Source organism: Artemia franciscana, chromosome 7 (assembly GCF_032884065.1).
Source record: "Artemia franciscana chromosome 7, ASM3288406v1, whole genome shotgun sequence".
In the NCBI taxonomy this organism is placed as follows: Eukaryota; Metazoa; Arthropoda; class Branchiopoda; order Anostraca; family Artemiidae; genus Artemia; species Artemia franciscana.
The window spans coordinates 50,920,340-50,945,014 of record NC_088869.1 but is presented as its reverse complement, the minus strand read 5'-3'; the positions used below and the strand labels follow the sequence as shown (position 1 = coordinate 50,945,014).

Sequence of the window (24,675 nt, the reverse complement as noted above, 5' to 3'; positions counted from 1 at the left end):
TGCATGTTAATTTATTTATAAAAACCCATTTACAATTGTACATTTTAAACTTATAATGAAGTCTCATTTTGTACTTCCAGCTCTAAATGTTTTTGCCTCTTTTAAAACATTAAAAAAAACTGTTGTGTTTATTGTTAAATCTGTTTAATGCGTTAAATCTGTTATTGAGAGACCATTGACATCTGCGATGATATCAATCAAGTATGTTAAAAAGAACTCAGAATTTGGGAAGCAGTCTACATGCCGTTGTTGCTGCTCTTCTGAAAACATGTCTAATTATGTACCACATGGCAAAAACATAATTTAACTCCTGTCTTCGGGATTAGCACTAAACTTTAAAATATACAGAATTATCTTAGCTTTAGATCTCATTACCTTACATAGCTCAATGAAGGTGTGGTGCTCCAGAGTTTTTTCGCACATGGTTCTTGACACTTTTTTCAGTTTTGGAGGCAAGGTTTTTGTCGCCAAAGCACATCTGTGCAAAATACAAGTGAAAAAATTATGTATGATGCATCGACATTCATTATAGTAAAAAGACCAGGTTATCTTCCCAGAATGGCTGGAGCTCCGTCCGTGCAAGCAGCACCCTCATATACGGAATAATTTCTGTTTGTTTTAAGTTTTAATGTCGCTCCTTACTTTCAGTTGAAATTTTTTTTCCAATTTTTATCCTTTTTCAAATAATGCCGAGAAATCCATGCTAAACAAAATGGTGTACACTGTTTTAAAAGGTAGGCAACCTCGACAGTTAGGAAAGAGTAACTATTTTTCTAAAGAAGATTTTTAAGGTTTTCAACACCTAAACTAAATTTTGGCATGTCTAACTTATTTCACCAAACATCTCCCCCCCCCCTGATAAACACCAAAAAAACATTAGAAATACAGCTGTGGAATAGCAATAAACAAAACAAAGTTGGAAAGTAACCTGACAACCAGAAAAATATCACAGAAAAAAAAAAAAAAACTGTGTTCAACGAAACAATGTTTCTTTGAAGAAGTCATCCACAAGTTTCTTCATATCGACTATCTTAGTTGCTATTATAAGAGGCTTATAAAACATAATTGCTGGCTTTGTCACACCCTCTTTCACACAACAAACGGATACTGCAGGCCGCCTTAGATTGGAGCCGTCTGGGATCTCGTGGAGAAGAAGGTTGAATTTTGCCGTGCTGGAATTCAAATTTGCAACTACGATTTAAATGCCTGCTCATCTTTTCGATTCTGTTATGGATGACGCCATTTCAGAGAGGGGCTTGGGACAACTTAATTTCAGCCGTTATCCGCAGGATGATACTTGCCGTCTCCAACACGTCTGATTTGGCGAGTGTTCCACCAACGGTATGTAGTTAATACTTCTTTGCGATCAGGTAGGCAGCTTCGTACGATGCCATGAGGTTAGGCATAGTGATTGACAGAATGCTGAGAACAGGCAGGGTAGCCTTTTTCTCGAGTCTTGCTCTCTTCACTCTGAATTCAGCGAGTGTTATATTCTTTTATTTTTCATCTCCATGCAACTTAAGTAAGTGTTTTTATTTTTTTTAGTTTGAGTGGTACCAGACAAAAATATACTCAACTTGACCCTCCAAACTCTGAAGTTAGGATGAGGACTAATCAAGTTCCCTCATGAATGTGAATCCCTATTTTATATATTCGTCCAACCTTTTTTTTTTTTTTTTTTTTTTGCTCGACATAGTAAGCAGGGATTACAACATTAAAGTACAACAATACCGTTTCATTCGTTCAAAATTAAGATCACAAAATATTATGTTGCGTCACTTCTTATTAAAAGAACCATGTTTACGTCATCAATATATGAAAGTAAGTGAAAATTAAAACATTACTATAATTAAACAGAAACGTTAAGCAGTGTAGAAAGGATGGAAGATTCGATGAATGAAATCAATACGAAACATTTAGTAGATATTTTGAAGCAGCCGATAACCGAAGAAGCGACTAGCTATCTGTGGATTGAGATGAAAACGTTCAAAGTTTAAGAAGTTTTAAATTCAAGAGAGCAACAAGTTACGCGTCACCTGGTATCTAGTTTCCCCCAGCCGCAGCTCTCTGGCCTCAACCCATATCCCATGAAGTTGTCTTCAGAAATGCTAAAATGGAGTGCAGTTTATAAATATAGCGTAAATTCGTGTATTAGGTAAAAATTGAGTTTGAGAATGTTGGAGATTTGGAGAAAGATTTTACGAAATTTTAGAGTGTGATGTTAAACTGAATATCGAGAAGCGCAACTTTGTGTAAATAAATTAGGTTTAATAAACTAATAAACACTAAGTTAATAAACTAAGTCAATAAAGTAGGTTAATTTGGGCCCTTTTACACACATATAAGTCCCATGAAGTTCTGTAAAAATACAGTATAAATAGAACCTTATATGCTCTTGTTTCTATATAAATAATCATAATTTTACATGTTACATAAGTAAATTTCCACCTCCTCTTTTCTATCCCCTTTTCTCTGTTTTAACATTCATTGTGCTAACTTAAATTTACTAATTTTGGACATACGCATTGCACTATGTCTTAAGCTCCTTCTTCAAGGCGAAAATGAGAAAAAACCAGGGGTGCAACGGTGACTAGCAACCTAGTAAATAACGACATATTGAACTAAAAAGAACATCACTACAACCGCCTTGTCTGAAATATATATAGGCAATTTACAGCCCCTGGTTTGAGCAAGAAAAAAAATCCATTGACCAGAAAAACAAGGAAATTGCTCATTATCATCATATTTCTTGTATAGAGCAGCTCAACAAGTAAGCCGACCTTTATGATTATAATTCTATTGTTTGGGGGAGTTTCTCCCTCTGCTTAGAGTAGGCTTCGTTTTTTTTTTTGAAAATTTTCTTTTTGCAGAATTTATGTTCCGAGCTTCTTTAATTTAAACTTGTTTATTTTTGGACGTTTTTATTTTTATTTAAAATTTAATTTTTATTAAAATAAAATAGAGGTTGCAGTTAATAAATGGAAACAATTAATAAATTAATAAAATAAAAATAAGAACAATATTGCTTGATTTTATATGTGCTGATTTCTTATATTCATTGCAAAATACATTTTTATGGGATTGGAGTTTGATGTCAGCTGAAGTAACCCGTAACAGGGCTTGAGATTTTTGCAAAATCAGTGATGAATAATTATGAGAAGGATTTTTGATACTTTAAAAGGAGAATAACATCCCTATATACTCATGCTCAATTTAAACGTACATTGTTGGGATGACATTGTTGAAAACCGTTAACTTGATATTTACGGTCTCTCAACTTGAAAAACAAGAAATATCGCATTTTTTGCACGGGAAGCACTGTTATGTTTTTTTCCAGGGGCGATCTTGTCAAACCAATGGTTATAAAATATCGGAATATGGTTCATTTAAACAGAAATGAAAATATATTGTGTTCTTTTTAAGTACCAAAGAATACTACGCCACATAAATTGCAATTTTCTTTAGCAAAATATACATTGTGGCACAAGTCTCTATGCCAGAGAATACAAATTCTGAGATAGCCAATTAATTTGTTATAACCCTTGGAAGTTTACAGCTCCACACCTTGAAACCTCGAAAGCCACGAAAAATTGCATTTTAGCATAGGTAGCGTGACTTGTCACGTTAGGAGTGGATGTAGTAAAACTTCATCGGCAGAAGATATTTGAGGAACTACTGCAGTCTTTACCGAGTGAAAGGGTAAGGAAAATAATTAACAGCGGAGAAAATAAGGATTGATGACATCATAGAAGCTGGCAAAGAAGATTTAAAGGTAGTTGTTGTGTTAAAGTTATATCTCATGCCCCATAAGATTTAGGAAACCTGTAGAAATCACTCCAAGAGGTAATCCTTATAATTACGAAGATTCTGTCAGCTGTCTTGTAGCTTCTATTCAAGACACGTGGATGGTGAGATGTTTGAGGGAGTGGGTTTGGATGAGCCTTAATGAAGATAATACCACACGTGAAACGAAATCAGAAGTGTCAGGAAAATGACAACACAGAAAACAAGGATTGATGAGAATATAGAGTCTGGTTAAGGAGATTTAAAGGAAGTTATTTGATTTGAAAGATGATTTATTCTGACAATATCTCTAAAAATGGACACTATCCCAAAAAATAGGGGTAATCTAAAGAAACTGGATAGTTTATTTATAAACATAATATGTACAACTTAACTTTTTTCCTGTAAAACATCTGACGATATTTAGATTGTTTCGACGGTCCTGTGGTCCCTCTTGGATCTCAATATGTTCATAACTTTCCTTTTCCCCCCAAATGTTCCCCTTTTTTGTACTTTTTTTAAATTCCCGCTCTGAAATTGTGTACCCTCCTCCAAAAAATCATAATTTACGCAACAATAATGTAACAAATATATTCTTCGAAAGTTATTGAGAAGAGTATACATGTTTGACTTTTACATTCCAAAATGACAAAGGGCATTCAGGTGAGCCTTTTATTGAACTATCATTAAAACTTTCAAATGAGCTGATTCGATTCAAAATTAAAAGTTCTAGTACCGTTTTTAAGATTAAAAAGAGATTGGAGGGTAAGTAGCCTTCCTCCCAAGGTCATTTATTTTCCAAAAACACCCGGTTAAAATTTTGAGACAGACATTTTATCCAGCATAATAGAACGGTTAAGCAACTATATCTCTAGTGATATTGGGTATATCAACCCCCCCCCCCCCAATTATGCAATCGGCTCATTATGCTTTGAAATCAAATGTTGCTTTAATACTAAATCAAAAGGACTGTGTATTGTTGCCAACAAGAAAACTCAGCAATTTACCGAGAACGACAGGGGCTATTAAGCTGAAACTTTCAGGACTACTACTATTTCTACTTCTACTCTTACAGTTTAAACAAATCAAAAGACTGTAATTGTGTATCCAGGTTGTCGAAGAGCAAAGATAGAACTTTTTGGGAATTACATTAAGCTTTGTTTTCAGGTCAACTTGACGAGGTATAAAAATTAATTCAACAATACTATATGTTTCAGGATTATAATTTGTTGGAAAGTTTCTCCAACATACAAATAGCAAGCGAAACTATGGATTCATATAAAAAAAAAACGAAAAAAATATAAAATATTATTATTATTTTCCACGAAGAAAACTATGTCAATAAATAATTAACATAAATTAATTTCAAAAACTTTTTCACGAAACAAGTTTTCCAAGAAAAATAAAGAGCTCCATTAAGCAAAAAATGAGCAAAAATAAAGTAAAATGATTTTTTAAGCGTAAAAATACCGCAAATCACCTTCAATAATCAAAATGAAACTCAAAACAAGCAGAAACTACAATAAATGACAAAATCAAACTCAAAACAAGCAAAAATCAACATGAGTAGGGCTGACGACCTCCATGTCTTCTAAAGACAAAATAAAATCATTAAAAATTTAAGAAATAAATGTCTGTATAAGCATATTAAAGCGACAATCAACTTTTTTTTTTTTTTTTTTTTTTTTTTTTTTTTTTTTTTTTTTTTTTTTTTTTTTTTTTATAGCTAAGTACAAACTATGTTCTGATCTTGAGAAGGCAAGGAGGATTTCAGCCCTACTTGTGGTAATTTTTGACTGCTTGAGATTGACTCGGTCATTTACTGTAATTTCTGTTTGTTTTCAGTTTCATTTATCTATTGATAAAAGATTTGTGGTAGTTTTAGGTTTGGAAGATTATTTGACTTTATTTTTGCTCATTTTTGGCTTAATGGAGTTCTTTTTACTTTTCTTAAAAAAATTTGTTTGTGGAAAAAGTTTATGAATTGATTCACTAAAAAAAAGCGAGGTCTCCTACCTTTTGAAATGGGAGGTTGGATGGCGTTGTTATTGGAGGTGGAACTGTCGAGGTACAATTCAATTCATCTGACTGGTCTTCACAGTCATAGTCACCATCACACACCCATTGCTTCATAATACATTTATTATTGGCACAGCGGAACTGCGTTTCTGTGCAGGTGTTGTTTTCACAATTAACCTCATCAGAGGCATCAGTGCAGTCAGGTTCCCCGTCACATCTCCACTGAACTGGAACACAACCTCCATTGGATATACATTTGAACTCCTCAGCTGAAAATTGAAATTAGCAGTGAAGTTAAAGTTGCTTTAATTATTTAATTAGAAAAAGTAAGACCAATTATAAAAACAGTAAATCTATATTGCAAAAAAAGCCATAGAACGAAAATCGACACAAAATAAAAATTTGACAAAGGTTAAAAAACAATAAAGTAAGATCCAATTTTAGGTGAACATGCGTTGTTCACTGAAAGGGGAACCAAAACAAAAGGGGAAAATGCCACAAAGGGCTCTGTTTTAAACCAAGATTTAAATGGGCACATCAACTTACAAAAATGTCTTCTTTTTCTCAGAGGGAGCCATTAGGAGAGAAAGTAAGAAATAATTTAGCAAGAAAAGTCACTCATTGACAAGAAAGAACATACAATGAGTCGAAGTCAATTTGACCATAATCCTTTGGGTCCAAAATTTTGCGTGCAATATAACTCTTTAATTAGTGATTTCAACGATTTTTTTTTTTAACCTTGAAAATTTAGTTTCTGGTACGTTTTTACAATATAAATCTACATTTGCTGATGAAAGAATCATTACGACACAAAAATTATGTTGCGTAACTGTCAGGGTTGTCATAGCTTTTTTAGTGTACAAGGCGAGGATCCAAAAATGAGCCTATGTCATAAAAATAAAATCGTTTCCTTAGTTTTAAGCAACATCTGACTTCTTGCTGACAGCTAAGAATCCAAAAATGTACAGACGACCTAACACACACACCCACAAAAAAAGAAGATCGTTTCTAACCTTTTCAACGCGAAATATCCATTGCATAAAACAAAAGGTGTTTCTCTGCTAAAGAACGATTGCTGATCCTTAACACATTTTCTTAATTCCACCATAAACAAGGCAACTGAATATTCGGATTGGATAAGTGGCGTAGAGAGGAGGGGCTTCCAAATGGAGGAGGAGCCCAAATCATCGTCAGGACTCACTTCAAATCATAACCGGCAAGATTTTATGAAGACGGTATTATAAACCTTGTTCAACAAAAGAAGTATATAACAGTAGCGAAAAGTTTCTCCAAACATGACACACATTTGGAAAGTTCAATTTGGGAAGTTCCTAGACCGTAAGAGTTATAGCTTCAGTTGCTTTTTGGTTTTCCATCGGAAACATTTGTCATTGCACTGTACGAGAAAGGTTTAGCTTGTGTCAAAAATCTTCAATGGAGAGTATAGGATTTTTCGCTACTATACGTTACTTCTATTGTGACTTGTTTACACATGTGACAAATCCAGCAATTGTCAAGGTGATTTAGAATCAGAGTGATTTTACTGATACAAAGTGTCAGCCAATAATAAATTTCAACGAAACAGCACTGATACTAAAAAAAAAAAAAAAAAAAAAAAAAACACAACAACTAGCACTCATTTGACACATAATAAGGTATACACGATTTGAGAGGCGTTTTGTACGTATGGTACGCGCTTTAAAACCACCTTATGTAACAAATAATTTTAGTTGTACATTTCTTTTGAGAATGAGATTTTTTTTCTTTTCTTTTTTTTAATTCACCCGTCTTTCCTTCTAGCAAATTAAAAAGTTGTAAAAACAACTCTCGTAAACACTATATGAACAAAAAGAAAACATAAAAAAGAAAAACGAACCTCTACAGTTGGAAATTTCTGTTGCGCAGTCTTTTTCGTCACTATTATCACCACAGTCATTCTCATAGTCACAACGCCATCTAGAATTTATACATTTACCATTACCGCAACGAAATTGATCTGAAGCACAAGATGAATAGTCTGAAATGACGAGACAAAATATCAAGACCTGAAATATTTCTACTTCATATCTTGCTGAGAATTTAAAGTAGCACATGCTAGCACTAGCAGATATATTCAGGGTTCGGACAGGTCGGTCCGTTTCAAATTATAGGCTCTGTCCTATTTTTATAGGATTTCCCAGGCCCAAATATAGGATTCAGAAGTCCTCGGGATCAGATCTGTGGTAGATGGCGTGGGATGCCTCGTCACACAAATTGCCAAGTTTCATCCCGATCCCTCCAATCTAAGCGTTTTCCATGATTTTACGTTCCCCCAATGTCACCAGATCCGGTGGGGATTTAAAATAGAGCTTTGAGACACGATATTCTTCTAAATATCAAATTTCATTGAGATCCGATCATCCAATTCGTAAGTTAAAAATACCTCATTTTTTCTAATTTTTCAGAATCAACACCCCCCCCCAAACTACCCCAAAAAGAGCGGATCCGTTCTGGTTATGTCAATCATGTATCTAGGACTTGTGCTTATTTTTCCCACCAAATTTCAGCCCAATCCCTCCAATCTAAGCGTTTTCCATGATTTTAGGTCACCCCAAACTCACCCAAATGTCACCAGATCCGGTCAGGATTTAAAATAAGAGCTTTAAGACACGATATCCTTCCAAACCTCAAATTTCATTAAGATCTGATCAACCGATCGTAAGTTAAAAATACTTCATTTTTCTATTTTTTCTGAATTAACAGCCCCCCCCCCCCCCCAGATGGTCAAATCGGGAAAACGACTAGTTCTAATTTAATCTGGTCCAATTCCTGATACGCCTGCCAAATTTCATCGTCCAAGCTTACCTGGAAGTGCCTAAAGTAGCAAAACCAGGACCGACCGACAGACAAACCGACAAAATTTGCGATTGCTATATGTCACTTGGTTAATACCAAGTGCCATAAAAACACTATGCTACAATGAGATTAACCGAACAGACGGACCAAAGGATGATGAGGCGATAAACGATAAAACGCTTATTCCGACAATCTTCCATGCAAGAGGGCCAACTTTGCACTTATATCAGGGACATCAAACTTACGAATTATCTTACCATTGCTATACCAAGGGGGGAGATAAAGTAAAAATTTACAATATCTGAAATAAAAAGTCCGAATCTGATTAACATCATTTTTCTTTAGAAGGGGATAAAGACCAGATAGATAAAGGACAGATTGATCACAGAATGTAGCATATAGCCTACCCAGTGCACGTCTATTATACTTCCCTCAATTAGCAACTATCTTAGAATAGCCCATTTGAATAACTGGGCCGTATTCGCATCAGTCAGCCAGCGTTCAGCCAGGAAACACATAAGTCGCAAGAACTCCAGTCTCATTAAGCAGAGACTGCTAGCCTATATACTGATCTTCGCTCATTTCGGACAGGCCCAACATGACAAAAAACAAAACATAGGCTACTAAGTCAACACAACAGCATAGCCCAGGCAGAAGAAGCTTACTAAGCCCAACAAAAAAGCATTAGTTAAGTTCAAAAAGCTCAACAGTTGTGATTACTTATCAATCTACACCAAAAGACAGAAAATTGCAAATCATGAGCAATGTTCTTAGCGCTCTTCAACCGAAAATATAGGAATAATAGGATTTTAGCCAAAATATAGGCATTTTATAGGAGTCCATTAAAATATAGGAATTTATTGGAATTTATAGGCGAGTCCGAACACTGTATATTATTGGTGAGTTAAACTAAACAATATATTGACTCCTAAACATGACCACAAAACTGTTTCTGCACCCGAGTCTGCGTGCTAGCGAACAATCGTAAGGAGTGGTGAATCTCATGTTTCTTTTATCTGACTTCACCAAATATAATAGAAAGACAATCAATGAATTACAAAATAAGGTTTTGGAGACCTACTTAAGACCAAGAGCGACTAGATAGCAGACAATCGCCCTTCCAACGCCTTCCTGCTCTAAGGATGAAATTGAATTATTCATTCTATCTCTAAATTGTCTTCTCCAGCCAGTCTTATGTAAATTTTTGCTGTTAAGCTTTGTTTTGATTTTATTGAACTTTTGTGTTTTTATTTTGTTTCAATCAAAAATGCAAATTTGGCCCACTTGGGCTTGTGATAGTTGATTTTTGATATACATATCTCAGCTAGGGAGCCCCAAATAGCATCAATCAAGTTTTAAAGAACGTCATTATGGTCAGAACTATGATAAGGTCTTAAATATTAACCTTTGGGTCGAAATCATTCATGCAGTCCCAGAGGTCAGAAACTTTGCAACAATAATGCCCGTATATTTTAAAAAAACGTCAACAAATAAAATTGATTTTTAACAGTTTTTTGTTTCTATTATAAACAAAAAATACTTCAAACATTTTTCAATATCACTGTATTTGTAGCAATTAGTTCAGTTTTTTTATTGTACGATACAATAAACTGTTATTCTTTTTAAACTAATTAGCTGGATAAAGAATTTGGTTAAATAGGGGAGAAGGTGATCTTTTCTCTTTATAAATGAGCATTATAGGATCGGTAAGTGTCAGTATTTATAGGATCAGTAAGCATTATAGGATCGGTAAGTATCGGTATTTACAGGATCGGTAAGTACTAGTATTTATAGGATCGGTAAGTATCGGTAAGTGTTGGTATTTATAGGATCGGTAAGCATCAGTATTTATAGGATCGGTAATCATTAGATCTACCAGATCGGTAAGCATTATAGGATCGGTAAGTATTGGTATTTATAGGATCGGTAAGTATCGGTATTTATAGGATCGATAAGCATTATAGGAACGGTAGGTATCGGTATTTATAGGATCGGTAAGTATTGGTATTTATAGGATCGGTAAGCATTATAGGACCGGTAAGTATTGGTATTTATAGGATCGGTGAGTATCGATATTCATAGGATCGACAATTATCGGTATTTATAGGATCGATTAGCATCATAGGATCGGTAAGCAAAATTAAAGGACCTATAAGTATACTCTGTTCGGTCTCACATATGCTGAATCAAATTGAAGCATTCATGACTAGTTTTATAAGAAGGGAGAGGGAGGGATGTCAAGACAATTTTTTTCCTGTTCTCACAAAAGAGCATAGGTTACGTTGTAATTCTTTGGGTCATAAGTGTCATCCGACAGGCTTCGATGCCATTCTATCCATAAATTAATTTTAATAGCTTGTTCTCCAAAATAAATTTTTCAAAGAAAAGTAAAGAGCTAAATTAAACCGAAAATGATTATAAATAAAGACAAATAATGTACAGAGCGTAAAACTACTACAAACTAGCATCAATAAATAAATGAAATCCAAAAAGAAATTACAATTAATAGCTGAGTCAAGCTCAAAACAAACACGAATAGGACTGACGCGCCCATTGCCTTCTCAAGACCAGAACATAGTTTGGACTTTACTGAAGAAGAAAAAAAAAAAGAAAAAAAAAGAAAAGAAAAAAAAATTAATGTTGATTGTCAGTTTAATATGCATATATTGATTCCTTAAAGTCTTAATAATTTAGGATTTATTAAAGTAAAAACATTTAAATCTACTTCATTTTCAAAAGTACAATTATTTTTTTGAATATTAAAGGTCAAACCTTCCCACATTTCTCGATAACAAATACTATATGTAAACAATAGGTAAATTACATAGCCTACAGCCCTTGCTCCTAGGGTTGTGGGGGGGGGGGGGGGTTGACCCACAACACTTAATGATCTGAAGACGCAATCGCAAGAGACAATTCTTAATATTCTACAAAAGTGTAACCTTGTTGGATGTTGATAAATTTAACAAGTATTTCCAATTTTTGATTTTTATTGTCTTTTAGTATCATGGAATTTGCTTGAGACGAGTCCATACCTTCTTTTTTCTCTTGGCTAAGAATTGTAACTGCTACCTAACAGCTTACCGCGAAAGCTGAAATTTAATAAATTACATTACGAACCGGACTACCACGATGTGTAAAACATTTTTGTGGACAAAGAAGTTTTCCCAACAAGGGGGGGGGGATTACTAAATATTTTGTGAATTAATTTACAATTTAAAACATTTTCATATCTTTCTAGCACAGCTGAGAAATATGATTTGGGATACAGAAAAAGTTGGCAGAAAGGACCAGGTAAGAAGACAGGAGTTTAAATCGGGGGGAGGGGGGGGGGGGTAAATTACTAGAAAACATATAAAAAATTTAGCAGGAAATGGTTAAATTCTGAACTTCACAGGAGGAGAAATAATTTATGCGAAAAGATAGTAGCAAACTAAACAGAATTGATGCAATCAAACATCTGGAACTTGTCTTTAAAGAGCTGATAAAATGGCATAACCATATACATAGTAAGCACTTAAATTTTCCTAATTATAAATGTGTTACTATAGAATTGGGTCTTACCACATGTCATTTCATCAGAATTGTCTCCACAATCATCATCGTGATCACAAGCCCAATGTTTAGGGATGCACCGTCCATTATCACATTTGAAAGTTGAGTCGCCACAAGATCGGTTGGGATCACAATCTACCTCATCTGAACCATCTCCACAATCATTATCAGAATCGCATCTCCACATAATTGGTACACACTGACCGTTTCCACAAGTGAAAAAGTTTTCAAAGCACGTTGAGTTACTGGCTATTAAAAATAATCAGAAAGCTAAATGCACTGCTTGGAAAAAAGGAAAAAGAAAACTAATGAGCATTCATACCCCCTAAGACTCAAAACATGAACACACACAAGGAGGTATTAAGACATATGTACCTCCTCTCATCCAAGTTTAGTCAAGATAACTCTCATAGGAAATCGCGATTTCTTAGTCTAAAATTCATTTTGGGGGATTTTACAATTCTGCCCCTTGACGAAAAACTCTTGAGTAGGATCTTCGAACTGCACCTAGAACTTTGTCTAGGCTCTTGGATTATGTCTCTACTCAACAGGGTACTTTTCAAGATCCCAATCATTAAAAATCTCCCTTTAGTGGTCTCTTTCACCCTCAACACTTTGACTGATATGTTTCTAGCCAAGGAGATAAAATAGTTACTGACTGTGTGGCTGGTTTCGTCAGAGACAAAGAATTCGTCAGAGACAGCCCTATTCCATAAAACAAGGAATGAACTAATGACGTTGATTTTCAGCGAAGGTGGAGGGAACTTTCAAAAACAACTGGAGCTAACATATTGCAGTATCTTTCGGCCCTGAATGGGTACCTCGAAAAATCTTCAGGGAAAACACGGGAAGCCTCAGATGATTTGACACCAACCACGCACCGCACACCCGGTCGAAGGCAGTGAATTAGGAGATCGGTACCTTTGGTCATTGGTGACCATGCAGACCATTGGTCAGCATGCGAAAAAGCTTTAAGTTTAAGTTTATTGACAAACAAAAATGTTATTCTAAATCAAAAACATCTTATATTTCTATGTGGCTTATTGAGCTTTATACTCGAATAAGCCTTAAGACAGAATTAGAGCTGTAAGCTACGAATAGCTTTGCAAGTTGTAATAAAAGTAATCTTAGTTTCAATTTAATTCGAACCAGCAAAAAACCTGACATTTTACGAAAAGAGTAAAAAGAAACATACAATCAAGCAGGTTTTAATTCTTTTTCAAGCTTATTATTGAAATGTGTTTGTCCTTTTTTTTTCTTTTTTTTTAAATAAAGTTGTATTCTTTAAGGCTAAATCTCTTATGCGTACAATTCCGTCTTCATAAATCCAAAGCCACAACATATTTTTCATGCAAAACCCAAAACCACCTTCAAACGATATGAGAATTGAACCTTGTCCCATTAGGAATAGCCCTGTTCAAGTTTGACTTCCTACGATCTGAACAAAAGTAAATCTTACTTTGGGGTCCGATATGACTTTTTTATTTTTATTTTTTATTTAAGTAACTTTCCTAGGGAGTATAATCTTTAATGTTAGTGTGCTCTTTTCACTCAAACACTCACTCAGTCAGAAACTGGCAGAGCCTAAACCTATCAGAAGACACACAGTGAGGAAAACGGGGTAAAGTCTTTAGACATGCAATAGTTTAAATTGGCAACACTGAAGCTGTCCAGTTGAATCTAAATGATAGTTACCGTTTCCGAAATTATACTACCTGGAAATTCTTTTCACTAAACAGTTTCTTTAAAAACTGTCGTTCAACTTTCTGCTACTATGAGTAGTGTTTTACTATTTTCTAGATTGCAGCTATTACTGCAACTGAATAGCACCAGTTTTTTTGTACAAAATGAGTTGGTATTTAATAGAACCAAGGACAAAGTGGGGCGAACCCACAGGGGACTAGGTCTTAAGATGTAGTTTTTATAGCCCGTGCCCAAGAGTAACGAGAAACTGTGTCGATAGCGTCGAATATAAAACTCACAAAATCAATCTGTCGTTCTGCGTTTTTTTTTTACGAATGTTATAATTTTTTTTAATGATTTTTTTTTGTCAAAACTCCTTCCCAGGGCATGATTTTGGCTCTGGACCCATTCTTGAAAGCTTCATTTCCCCTCTAAACTTCTTCTCAAGATGGCGAAAACTCCCTGATCTGGAGTTTTACCTTAAAATGGTTTAGGAGCAAATACAAAATCAAAGTTACTAGACATATTTTTTTTATTATTATTGTTAATTGCCCAAAACGACACCAGACAAGTCTGTTCAGGGTCTTTAAAGTGTAAGGGAGGATAAAAAGCACCAATTCTATGACCAATACCAGCTTAAAATCATCTAATCTACTTATCCTGCCTAAAACTCCCTAAAAGATGATTATGTTTTGCAAAGACTGAATTTTGAGCTTAAATAAAACTTTTGAAAACAAATGAAGCTTGATTTATTATTAGCTTTTTAACTATTAACTGTTTTATAGCTATTCGTTATTACATTTTTAGCTATTAGCTGTTTCTTAGCTTTTTTGCAATTTATTATTAGCTTTTTAGCTATTAGTTAGCTTCTTTAGCTTTTTTTAGCTTTTATTATTAGCTTTTGAGCTATTTATTATTAGCTGTTTAGCTATTTTTAGCTAAGAGGGAATTTTTTCAAGTAAGGTTCGTTTGAACATAATTACACAATGAAGGATTATTTCAAATAAGTAAATTTATTTTCAGAGAGTAAATACTTTACTCTATTCTTTGGCATAGTTGTCAAATTTTTCAAACACTTATCATACCTCTCAACTAATTTTAAAGTAAACTTTTCATAAAAACTTGCCACCGGCTCCAATAACAAAGATTTCACTGCTTTTTTTACGTCATCGTCATAATTTTAACGGTTGCCACTGAGGTGGCAACCGGTTTAATTGGAGATGAAACATGGGTTTGGCATATCATGCCTAAATCGAGACAACAGAACATGGAATGAAAACACAAAGACTCCTCTGTCAAGTTGAAGGCCAGACAGCGTTTATCCCAGCATAAACTTACAGCGTATGCGTTTTGGAATAGGCTTGGTGTTTTGTTGGTTGACTTCATGCAACAAGGAACCGCTATCAATACAGAAACATACTGCCAAACCCTCAGAAGGCCCTACAGAGCGAAAAAAAAAAACTTGGCATGCTGAAAAGGGAATTGTCCTTCTTCATGACATTACAAGACCTCACACTGCAGGTTAGCCCCACAATTCGCTGGACAGTCTTGGCTGGGAGGTTTTACACCCCCCATTCTGAAGTTTTGACCTTGCGCCGAGTGATTACCATCCGTTTCTCCACCTCAGGAAAAACCTCAGTGGCAACTGTCACAATGATGATGACGACGTAAAAACAAAAGTGAGTTCTTGGTTATCGGGGCAGGCGGCCAGTTTTTATGAAGAGGTCACTTCAAAATTAGTTGATAAGTATGAAAAGTGTTTGAACAAACTTGGCAACTATGCCTTTAAATAGAGTAAAGCATTTATTTCTGAACATAAATTTGCTTTTTGAAGTAATCTTTCGTTGTATACTTATCTTTAAACGGACCTTACTTAAAAACACGCCTCATATTTATTATTAGATTTTCACCAATTTGCTATTTCTTAGCTTTGTTTAGCTATTTATTATTAGCTATGGATAATTTAAGCTTAATCCTATGAAATGCATATTAATAATCTCAACTTTCAATTCTCCGAGATTTTTTGCTTCTTTAATACAGTCACCAGGTTAGGTAGTTTAGGACCTCTGTTTTGGGGTTTAACAATAATAGAAAACATTTTTATTTTTTTATATTAATAATAAAATTACTCTATCGAAGATCTGACTCTTACCAGTTACCCATATTCTTTTGGCTGATGCATTGAATTTTAACTAAGCTTACTAAAAATGCATCTTTAGTGACAAAGAAAAGAAAAAAAAAATATAGTACATTATAGTACAAAATCAAGGAGGCACACTCGTGCCTCTATAAAGAGGCGACCCACGACAATGTTAAGCGATCTTCGGTTCCAGTGATCGCAGAGGGATGGGGAGGGATGCATTTTGTAGCCCGAGCTCCAACTAAGAAACTTGCTAAATTTCATCCCCCTCCAACTTTTCCTTCATGGGGAAAATCTGGCCGAAAGTTTCGACCCGTCAACCCCAGCCCCCCTTTAACGTTGTCCGATCGGGCTGAAATTCACAAGTTAAGGTCCCCTAGGGCCCAGGAGCTTATCCGCGAAATTTCAGCTCGATCCAATAACTCCTTCCCTATTTTCCAGAAACCACGCATAGCCACTTAAAATTCATTTTCTTTTTTTTTCTAGACGCCTACAGGTCACAGCCGACATCGGATCTGGGTGTACGAAGACTCATTCGATGCGGAATTCTCCGAGCAATTTTCCTGGAAAGTTTCGTAGGAAAATCTTAACCCCCCGAAAGTTTCGACCCACCAACCCCACCCCCCTCCCCTTTTAACGTTGTCCGATCGGGCTGAAATTCACAAGTTAAGGTCCCCTACGGCCCAGGAGCTTATCCGCGAAATTTCAGCTCGATCCGATAACTCCTTCCCTGTTTTCCAGAAACCACGCATTAGCTACTTAATTAACGCATTTCTCTCCATAAGAGCCCATGTTAATTTGAAATTTTAAAAGTTATTGAGAAGTTATATTTACACACATGCAAGTGATTAGCTCAGTCAGTAGAGCGTGGTACTTTTAATCCTCGGGTCAAGGGTTCAAGTCCCTTACGGGCGGTTTTTTTTCACAACATCAAAATAAAAGTGTATAATTTTGATAACACCTGGACAGCTTATCAATTGAGAGATAACAGAATATTAGCTTCTTATGAGCAAAAGAAACATTTCGGTCATTCTATCTATTTTTTTTCTATTTTATACAATGATTTAAAAGCGGGGGGGAGGTGGGGCGGCAGCCACCCAAGTTCCTCTCCTAATTCCTGTACGAGGAGTACAGGAATTATTAAATTACATCCCCCATGGATTGTAGAAAAACGTACAGAAATAATATGAAAAAAACTTCGTTTTCTTAAAGAGTTAAAGAGGCTGCGTCCCAAAGTCGAACCTTAAAACGTACAGGAATTAGAAGAGGCAGTTGGGGGGCTGCCGCCCCCCAAACCCCCAGCTTTTAAAGACTCTTTTGTACAGGTTTTTTGTTTTTTTGCTAACCCCCCGCTCTTGGCTTCGGAAAGGCCCTCTTTTAATTAACAAAAAATTGAAATGAACGAATAATGGAATAACTTCGAAAAATGTTAAACACAAGAGGACAGGAGAACCATTGCGCCGAAACTAGTAATTAGTAACAATGAAGTCCCTCCACAAAAAAAACCTGTACAAAAGAGTCTTTAAAAGCTGGGGGTTCCATGGGGGCGGCAGCCCCCCAACTGCCTCTTCTAATTCCTGTACGTTTTAAGGTTCGACTTTGGGACGCAGCCTCTTTAACTCTTTAAGAAAACGAAGTTTTTTTCATATTATCTTGGTTAGGGTTGCATTTAATTTAACTTTAATTTTCAATATTTCAGCACTATTGCTTTAAATGGAGACGACAATGTTTTAAGCTGAATTTTGTTTTCCAGAGACCTTATTTTACATATATATATATATATATATATATATATATATATATATATATATATATATATATATATATATATATATATATATATATATATATATATATATATATATATATATATATATATATATATATATATATATCTATATATATATCTATATATATCTATATATATATATATATATATATATATTTATATCTATATATATATATATATATTTATATATATATATATTTATATTTATATATATATATATATATTTATATTTATATATATATATATATGTATATGTATATGTATATATATATATATATATATATATATATATATATATATATATATATATATATATATATATTTATATATATATATATACATATATATATATGTATATATATATGTATATATATATATATATGTATATATATATATATATATATATATATATATATATATATATATATATATATATATATATATATATATATATATATATATATATATGTATATATATATATATATGTATATATATATATATATATATATATATATATATATATATATATATATATATATATATATATATATATATATATATATATATATATATATATATATATATATGTATGTATATAAAAAACCCAGCATGGATACAGCATTCCTAACATATTAGGGTTTAATTGCTCTCTTAAATGCGACGAAACGACAAACTTACCTTTTTCACAAGCTCCGTTTGGACTTGGCTTATTACCATCTGGACAAAGGCATGTAACACTACCATCAATATCTTCAACCGTTTTCATTCCATCTGGGCATAAGCAATGACGGGTATTATTAGGCAATGCTGTACATATGTGCGTGCAGATGCGTTCACCTTCAGAACATGCGTTGGTTCCCTAAAAATATTCAGCAAAGAATAAAACTATAAGCAATAGATAATCTTTATTTACTTGCGTTTTGTAGAAAATTCGTACAAAAAATGATGATAACTGAAAAGTGCAATACAGGAAGTTTAACACAAAGAAAGATTTAGTTAACAAAGAACTTTAAGTCCAAGATGAAATACAGTATGTTTCAAAGAATGTAAGTGGAGTAAATTTTGAACAAAATCCCTTTGATAATTTATAGTGTCTTAGACTGTCAATATTTACACAATCAATAACGATTTTGGCGTGAAATTCTTAAGAAATTAAACAATTAGATGGAATACAACCTAAATACTAAATGTTCAGTTTAGCAGATTTTTTTCCACATCAACTAGGTTATTAACAACATTTTTTTTTCGGTTTTCACTCAAATATGGTGCAATTGATTTTTATATTTTCCCTTTTTTGTCGAATTCTGTTCGTTCAAGGATATAAAAAAGAAAAGAAAAAAACTATTTCTAGGCGGGTCATAACAGCTGAAGACCTGTGGTGATACTACTACTACTACTACTACTACTACTACTACTACTACTACTACTACTAGGGGCGACCAGAGCCTCTTTTCATTGGGGGGGGGGAAGACTTTGTAGATTTTACCTAATCGCTACCTAATTTCTGCGGAAATTTCTGCAGAAATCAGGAATTTTGCCGAGGCGAAAATTTTACCGAATGCCAAAAAAGTTGGAGGGTGGGGCCTCTCCACTCCCTCGGGACGCCCTTGACTACTACTATAACTAAAACTAATCAAAGGATCAAACTGACTACAACACGACTAGACACTCCTCTTTCACCTTGCTCAGTTGAGTTTCCTTTTTAATCCCTCCTATTAAGTTGCTACTTAATGTGAGGGAGCTATTAAGTCACTTCTTATGACCTGATCCCATTCGAGAGCATCCAGTTTTTCGCTTAGTCCCAGCTGAATTGCTAAAAAGTACAAGTTTCGAAAATCTTTCTTTTATTACATGTAAAAGTGAGTTTTTACTTCTCTTAATTTTTATTCAACATTCTCGGACAAATTTCCATGTTTTCTAATTTTCAAGTGGGAGATAGATAATCATGATAAGATTTTTTCGAAAGAATTAAGATGCTTTAGCGCTCATTTTGTAGTCTAAGATATCAAACATGATAATAAATCATTTGTTATAAAATCAAAAATGCCTGATAGAAACATATGAGCGAAAAAAGTAATAAAAATTACTTTTAATTGAATTAGATTCTCTATGATGACTCCATGCTATTTTCTTCTGGATTGTGCAGGGGAAATTTGGCATCAATAAAGGGTCTATTTCTCTCCTTCTGGGAAATGGCTATACTATCCCTCTTATAGATACTCTCCCTATGCGCAATGGCTATACAATCCCTCTTGTATATTCTCTCCCTCTACGCAATGGCTATACTATCCCCCTTGTATATTCTCTCCCACTGCGCAATGGCTATACTATCCCTCTTGGAGATTCTCTCCGTTGGCCAATGGGTATTTATATCCATAATAGTCTTCCAAGCCTACGCCAGCTTACAGTCTCAGATATTAATAAGAAAATCGTATTAAGATACGGTAAGACTGTTGTTAGTAGAGGGAAGTATAACAGGTGTGCTTTGCCAAGTTCTACTAAGTTTTCTGTAATCATTCCAATTTTTTATTTCTTAAATATTTCCCCTTCTATGAAAAAGGAATTAAAACGAACCTGGATCTGTGATTTTAGATTTTGTAAATTTTTGTTCTTCCTTCCGCCTTAAATAAGAAAAGGACGTTCTTATTAGAAGATTTCTTACTTTTGATATTAGAGTAAAACTAGAATTACAGCACACACAATTCTCAAGCACGACTTGCGTCCGTGTTTCTCCGCATCACCGCCTTATTAAGTTTCTTTCAGTTATGCCCCCTTGTCAAGTTTGTTTCTTCTTTTTTTCTTTATGTGTTAGTCCACTTATTATAAGACTGTCAAGTGCGGGTGAAAAATAAACAATGATTTAGTTCACTATTGTATGGTGCGGGTAAAAAATAATTAACAATAATAATAATAAACCAAATTCCGGCTAAAGTTGCGATTTACATAACACTGAGAGCATACAATGCAACCTTTTGGCTACCCAAGCGCCACTTAACAAGCTAATTTATATATGAACTAAGAATCAAAAGTTACCTTGATCTTTTAGAATCAACTGTTAATATCTGATAAAAATCAACTATTTCACTGATCTTCACTTAATATTTAGGACTGAATCTAATAAGATTGTTTAGTCACGTGAAACAAATTTTTCCAAGTTCCTCTTACTCTCCTTTTCCAAGCTATCTCCAACAATAAAATAACGAACTAATAATCAACTATGTTATACTTTGTATGTTCCATCGATCTTCACTTATTATTAAGATATTAACTTTAAAACATTATTTAGCCAGGTAAAACTAACATAGTGGATTTTTTAACTTAAATAAATTTCCCCCGGATTTTCTTAGTTGAAGCAATCTTAACATATAAAAAACTTCAAGACCTGCTCTGAGCTTCTCACTTCCCAACTCTAAACCACCCACCAATGCCCTGAAAAAAAAAAAAAAATCATCACTATAAAATTAGGTGTTTTACGATGATTCTAGGTTCTTTCATTTGTGATCCTATATGATAAGTTTGGTATGAATCAGAAGTTTAAGGTAATCAAACTTAAACCTGATAAGGAATACAGCTGAAGAGAAGATAGGCCCGAACACACTCAGTAACAGCTTTATTTAAGCTCTTTTTTGTAAGCGTAACTCTACAGTAACGTTAAAATAGCTAAATTTCCTCAAATGTCTAAGTTTACAATTCAAAACTGGCAACAAGAATCAAGGACATCAAATTAAACCTTATAAAGAAAACTTCTACCCCCCCTACCATTGAAATATGCCAAAAAGATTCACAGTTATCTTACTAAACCTTATAACGAAAACTTCACCCCCCCCCCCACCCCAAAAAAAAGAACCAATACTATGATACATAAAAGAAGCTATAATCATACAAAAAAGACATCTAAAGCTGTTTCTTCTTAATAAAGAATAAACTCAGCAAAAATCCCAAATAAAGAGAACTTTGAATATCGTCTAATAACGCAAAAATTAGTCATAGGAGCAAGATGGTAATCATGCTCTTTTTTATATTTCTGCTTTATGAAAGAAAGACCGATAATGTTGGGTTACCTGTTGCAAGTTGTGGCTATAAACTTTCAGATCAAGAAGACCATTAAGTTTGGTCGCAACTGGTCTGATTCCTGAGCCGTGATATTTGTCAGCGACATAGATGGCGTTTGAATGCCAGTCATTCCAGTAGACAACTGTCTTATAGACAGCTACACCAAATGGATGGTTTGTTGTGCCCTGCAAATGCAAGTGCATATGTTAATGTGCTCTGTTATGTTAAGCACATGTTATTAAATATAACAAGAAACATCACCCCTCCCCCACTTATTTGTAAATAGCAGGAATCAGTAAAAAACTTGACTGAGGACTAAATTACTAATTGAACTAACTTTGGCGTCTTTACGTGGGTAGGGTAATGGGCCTGTTTTCAGCAGGCAAACATTTCACCAGCTGTACTTGGCACGTATCAATAGATAATTGAAACATTAAAGTTAGACAGAACTTCAAACACAAACGTGAAGTGGAAAGAATGGATTTCTGGGGTTTATTTTGGCACAGTAACTTCATCTACCCCTTCAAATATTTTTCTGTTGGTGTTGTTTGCTAAGAAGCAAATATTGACCTATTGATTGGGGAACATTGAATAGCATATTTTTGACTTTTTATGCTTTTTGTAATTTGCACTAAGGTAGCCTAATGTACACACTTCTGGCCGAATAAGTTCCACTAGTTCTATCTGTCGGCTATTTTACTATCGTTATCGATAAGTTATCGTCACTTAGTAGTTGTTAAGATTTTTACTAGTTGAAGATGGGTGGTTTAATGAGAACACCTACTTTGGGTAATTAAAAATAGGACATTATAGAAAAATTCTAGATTTTAAAGAATATCCCATGCGTGCACTTTATATTGTTATATCTTTCTAGAATTTTAGTAAGTAAAATACCTCATTAAAACTTACCTTGAAAGATGTAAGAGGTTAAATCAATATTAATTTCAATATTAATCATACTGATCTGAAGCACCTCCCATGGAGTTGGGAAATATGTACCTCAAAATTGACTGTTATGATCTCATGCAGAACCCACTCAATGAAAATCCATAGATTTTTGTCTGATATAACAGTTGCATAACTATGTAGCGCTTTTTTTGGAGGGGAGGGGGTTAAACCAGCCTATAATAAAAACTCACCTTTATCCACTACGTTCATGTTTAGAAACAAATGTTATATCGTGTGTTAGTGCATTCTTTGGGGGGAAATCGGGAGGCTACATACATTTATGTGCCAACTGGCTGTCTCTTTAACCCCCTTGTAGCTAGTTCACCACCTTATTTATATATTTGTCTGTGTTTATATATCCTTATCAAAAGCCTAAAACCTATGCGTTTGCTTTATTTTAGTTAGTCTAAGATTTTACAGCTAAAAAGAACAACACATTTTTTTTCACGCTTATTTTGTTTTTTTCCTTTTTGTACAGAACGCTTTCACGGGTTACAGAGTGACACCTAGTGATCTTACTACAGCCCAGATGTAGTATGTTGTCCAAATCTGGTCTAATATACTTGCATAGATGAGGGGAAGAAATCACCGCTGACGAGGGCCCTAAGCAGAAAAAAAAAACAAAGAAAGACAAACTGACAGAGTCACAGAGATAGAGGGATAGAGGGGGAGAGAGAGAAAGAGAGAGAGAGAGACGGGGAGTGAAAGGGCGGAGGCGGGAGAGAGTGAAAAATATTTGCTACTTACAGCTTGCTGTGTAATCTTCTTCATTTTAGAGCCATCCAAATCCGCCGAGGCGATGAAATCAAGCTTTGCATCAGCCCAGTAGATCCTTTCAATTTGATAATCTACAGTAATCCCATTTGGCCAACCAACCTCTCCAATAACTATTTTCTGAGGATCAGAGCCGTCTAATGGCGAACGTCCAATACACGGCGTTGCAGTTGACCAATCAGTCCAGAATAGATATCTGCAACATATATTCAATCGAGATACCATCTTCCCTTACAGCTCATACGCATTATTCATTCTCTTTTTTTTTCAAAAAAACAAAAAACGACCAAAAAAAAAAACAAACAAAAAACAGAACAACAAGCATTATTATTCATTTTTTCAATCCTGTTCGCTATGAGTAACCATAGATTTTAGGGAGAAATCCTTCTAAAAGAAGAAATTATGAGGTATGTGTTAGTTGCAACAATATAACTTTGGCTTCGAAATATTTTCATTTTTACTCTTCCAAAGTACTTCGATATAAACTGGCTAGAGATATTTCATCTGCTGGATATTTCAATTGTAAGGAGTTTAACCCTTTTCCCTTTGTTTTTTTTTTTTGTTTTTTTAGTGCGGCAGCATTTTGTAAAAGATGTGTTTTGATGTGAACAAAATAAAATAAAAACAAATAAGATAAAGAATGCAAATTTTATCATTCATATTTCAATGGTAGACACGGTGGAGATATCTGGATATACAACGGCTCGCAAAAAAGGCTAAAAGACTTTTGACTCAGAATTCGACAACAATTCATATAAACCATGCTACTCAACTTCAACAATCTAGCTTATGAGATTCTGTCCAGCCCACTGTTGCCACTCAACGTCTCCCGAATTGGCAACTATTTTATTAAAGTAATTCGACTATTTTTTGCAACCAAAATTGTTTTCAAACCCATTTATACGAAAAATTCCTTCAACTAGATTATGAACCCTCACCCCAATTCACATAACATATACATTTGATCTTTCTAGGTTGAATGTATTTGTATTTTGCTTATAAAATACAAGTGAACGCTCAACGTTATACATTTTTATACATTCGTTGTAATTTGAAAATGTAATTTGTCCGTCCATGGCCGAGTGGTTAACGCGC

The 24,675-nt window shown here is 34.2% G+C and overlaps 1 protein-coding gene across 1 annotated transcript in view; it reads right to left on the bottom strand.

Moving 5' to 3' along the window:
* Positions 1–24,675, bottom strand: part of LOC136029426 (sortilin-related receptor-like) — a 127,054-nt gene that overhangs the window by 34,482 nt on the left and 67,897 nt on the right. The window contains exons 13-18 of the mRNA XM_065707808.1: positions 23,554–23,776; positions 21,867–22,043; positions 18,484–18,664; positions 12,202–12,441; positions 7,679–7,819; positions 5,800–6,071 (exon numbers count right to left, since the gene is read on the bottom strand). Of these exons, the coding sequence (XP_065563880.1) occupies positions 5,800–6,071; positions 7,679–7,819; positions 12,202–12,441; positions 18,484–18,664; positions 21,867–22,043; positions 23,554–23,776 (1,234 nt within the window). The remainder of the gene's footprint in view (positions 1–5,799; positions 6,072–7,678; positions 7,820–12,201; positions 12,442–18,483; positions 18,665–21,866; positions 22,044–23,553; positions 23,777–24,675) is intronic.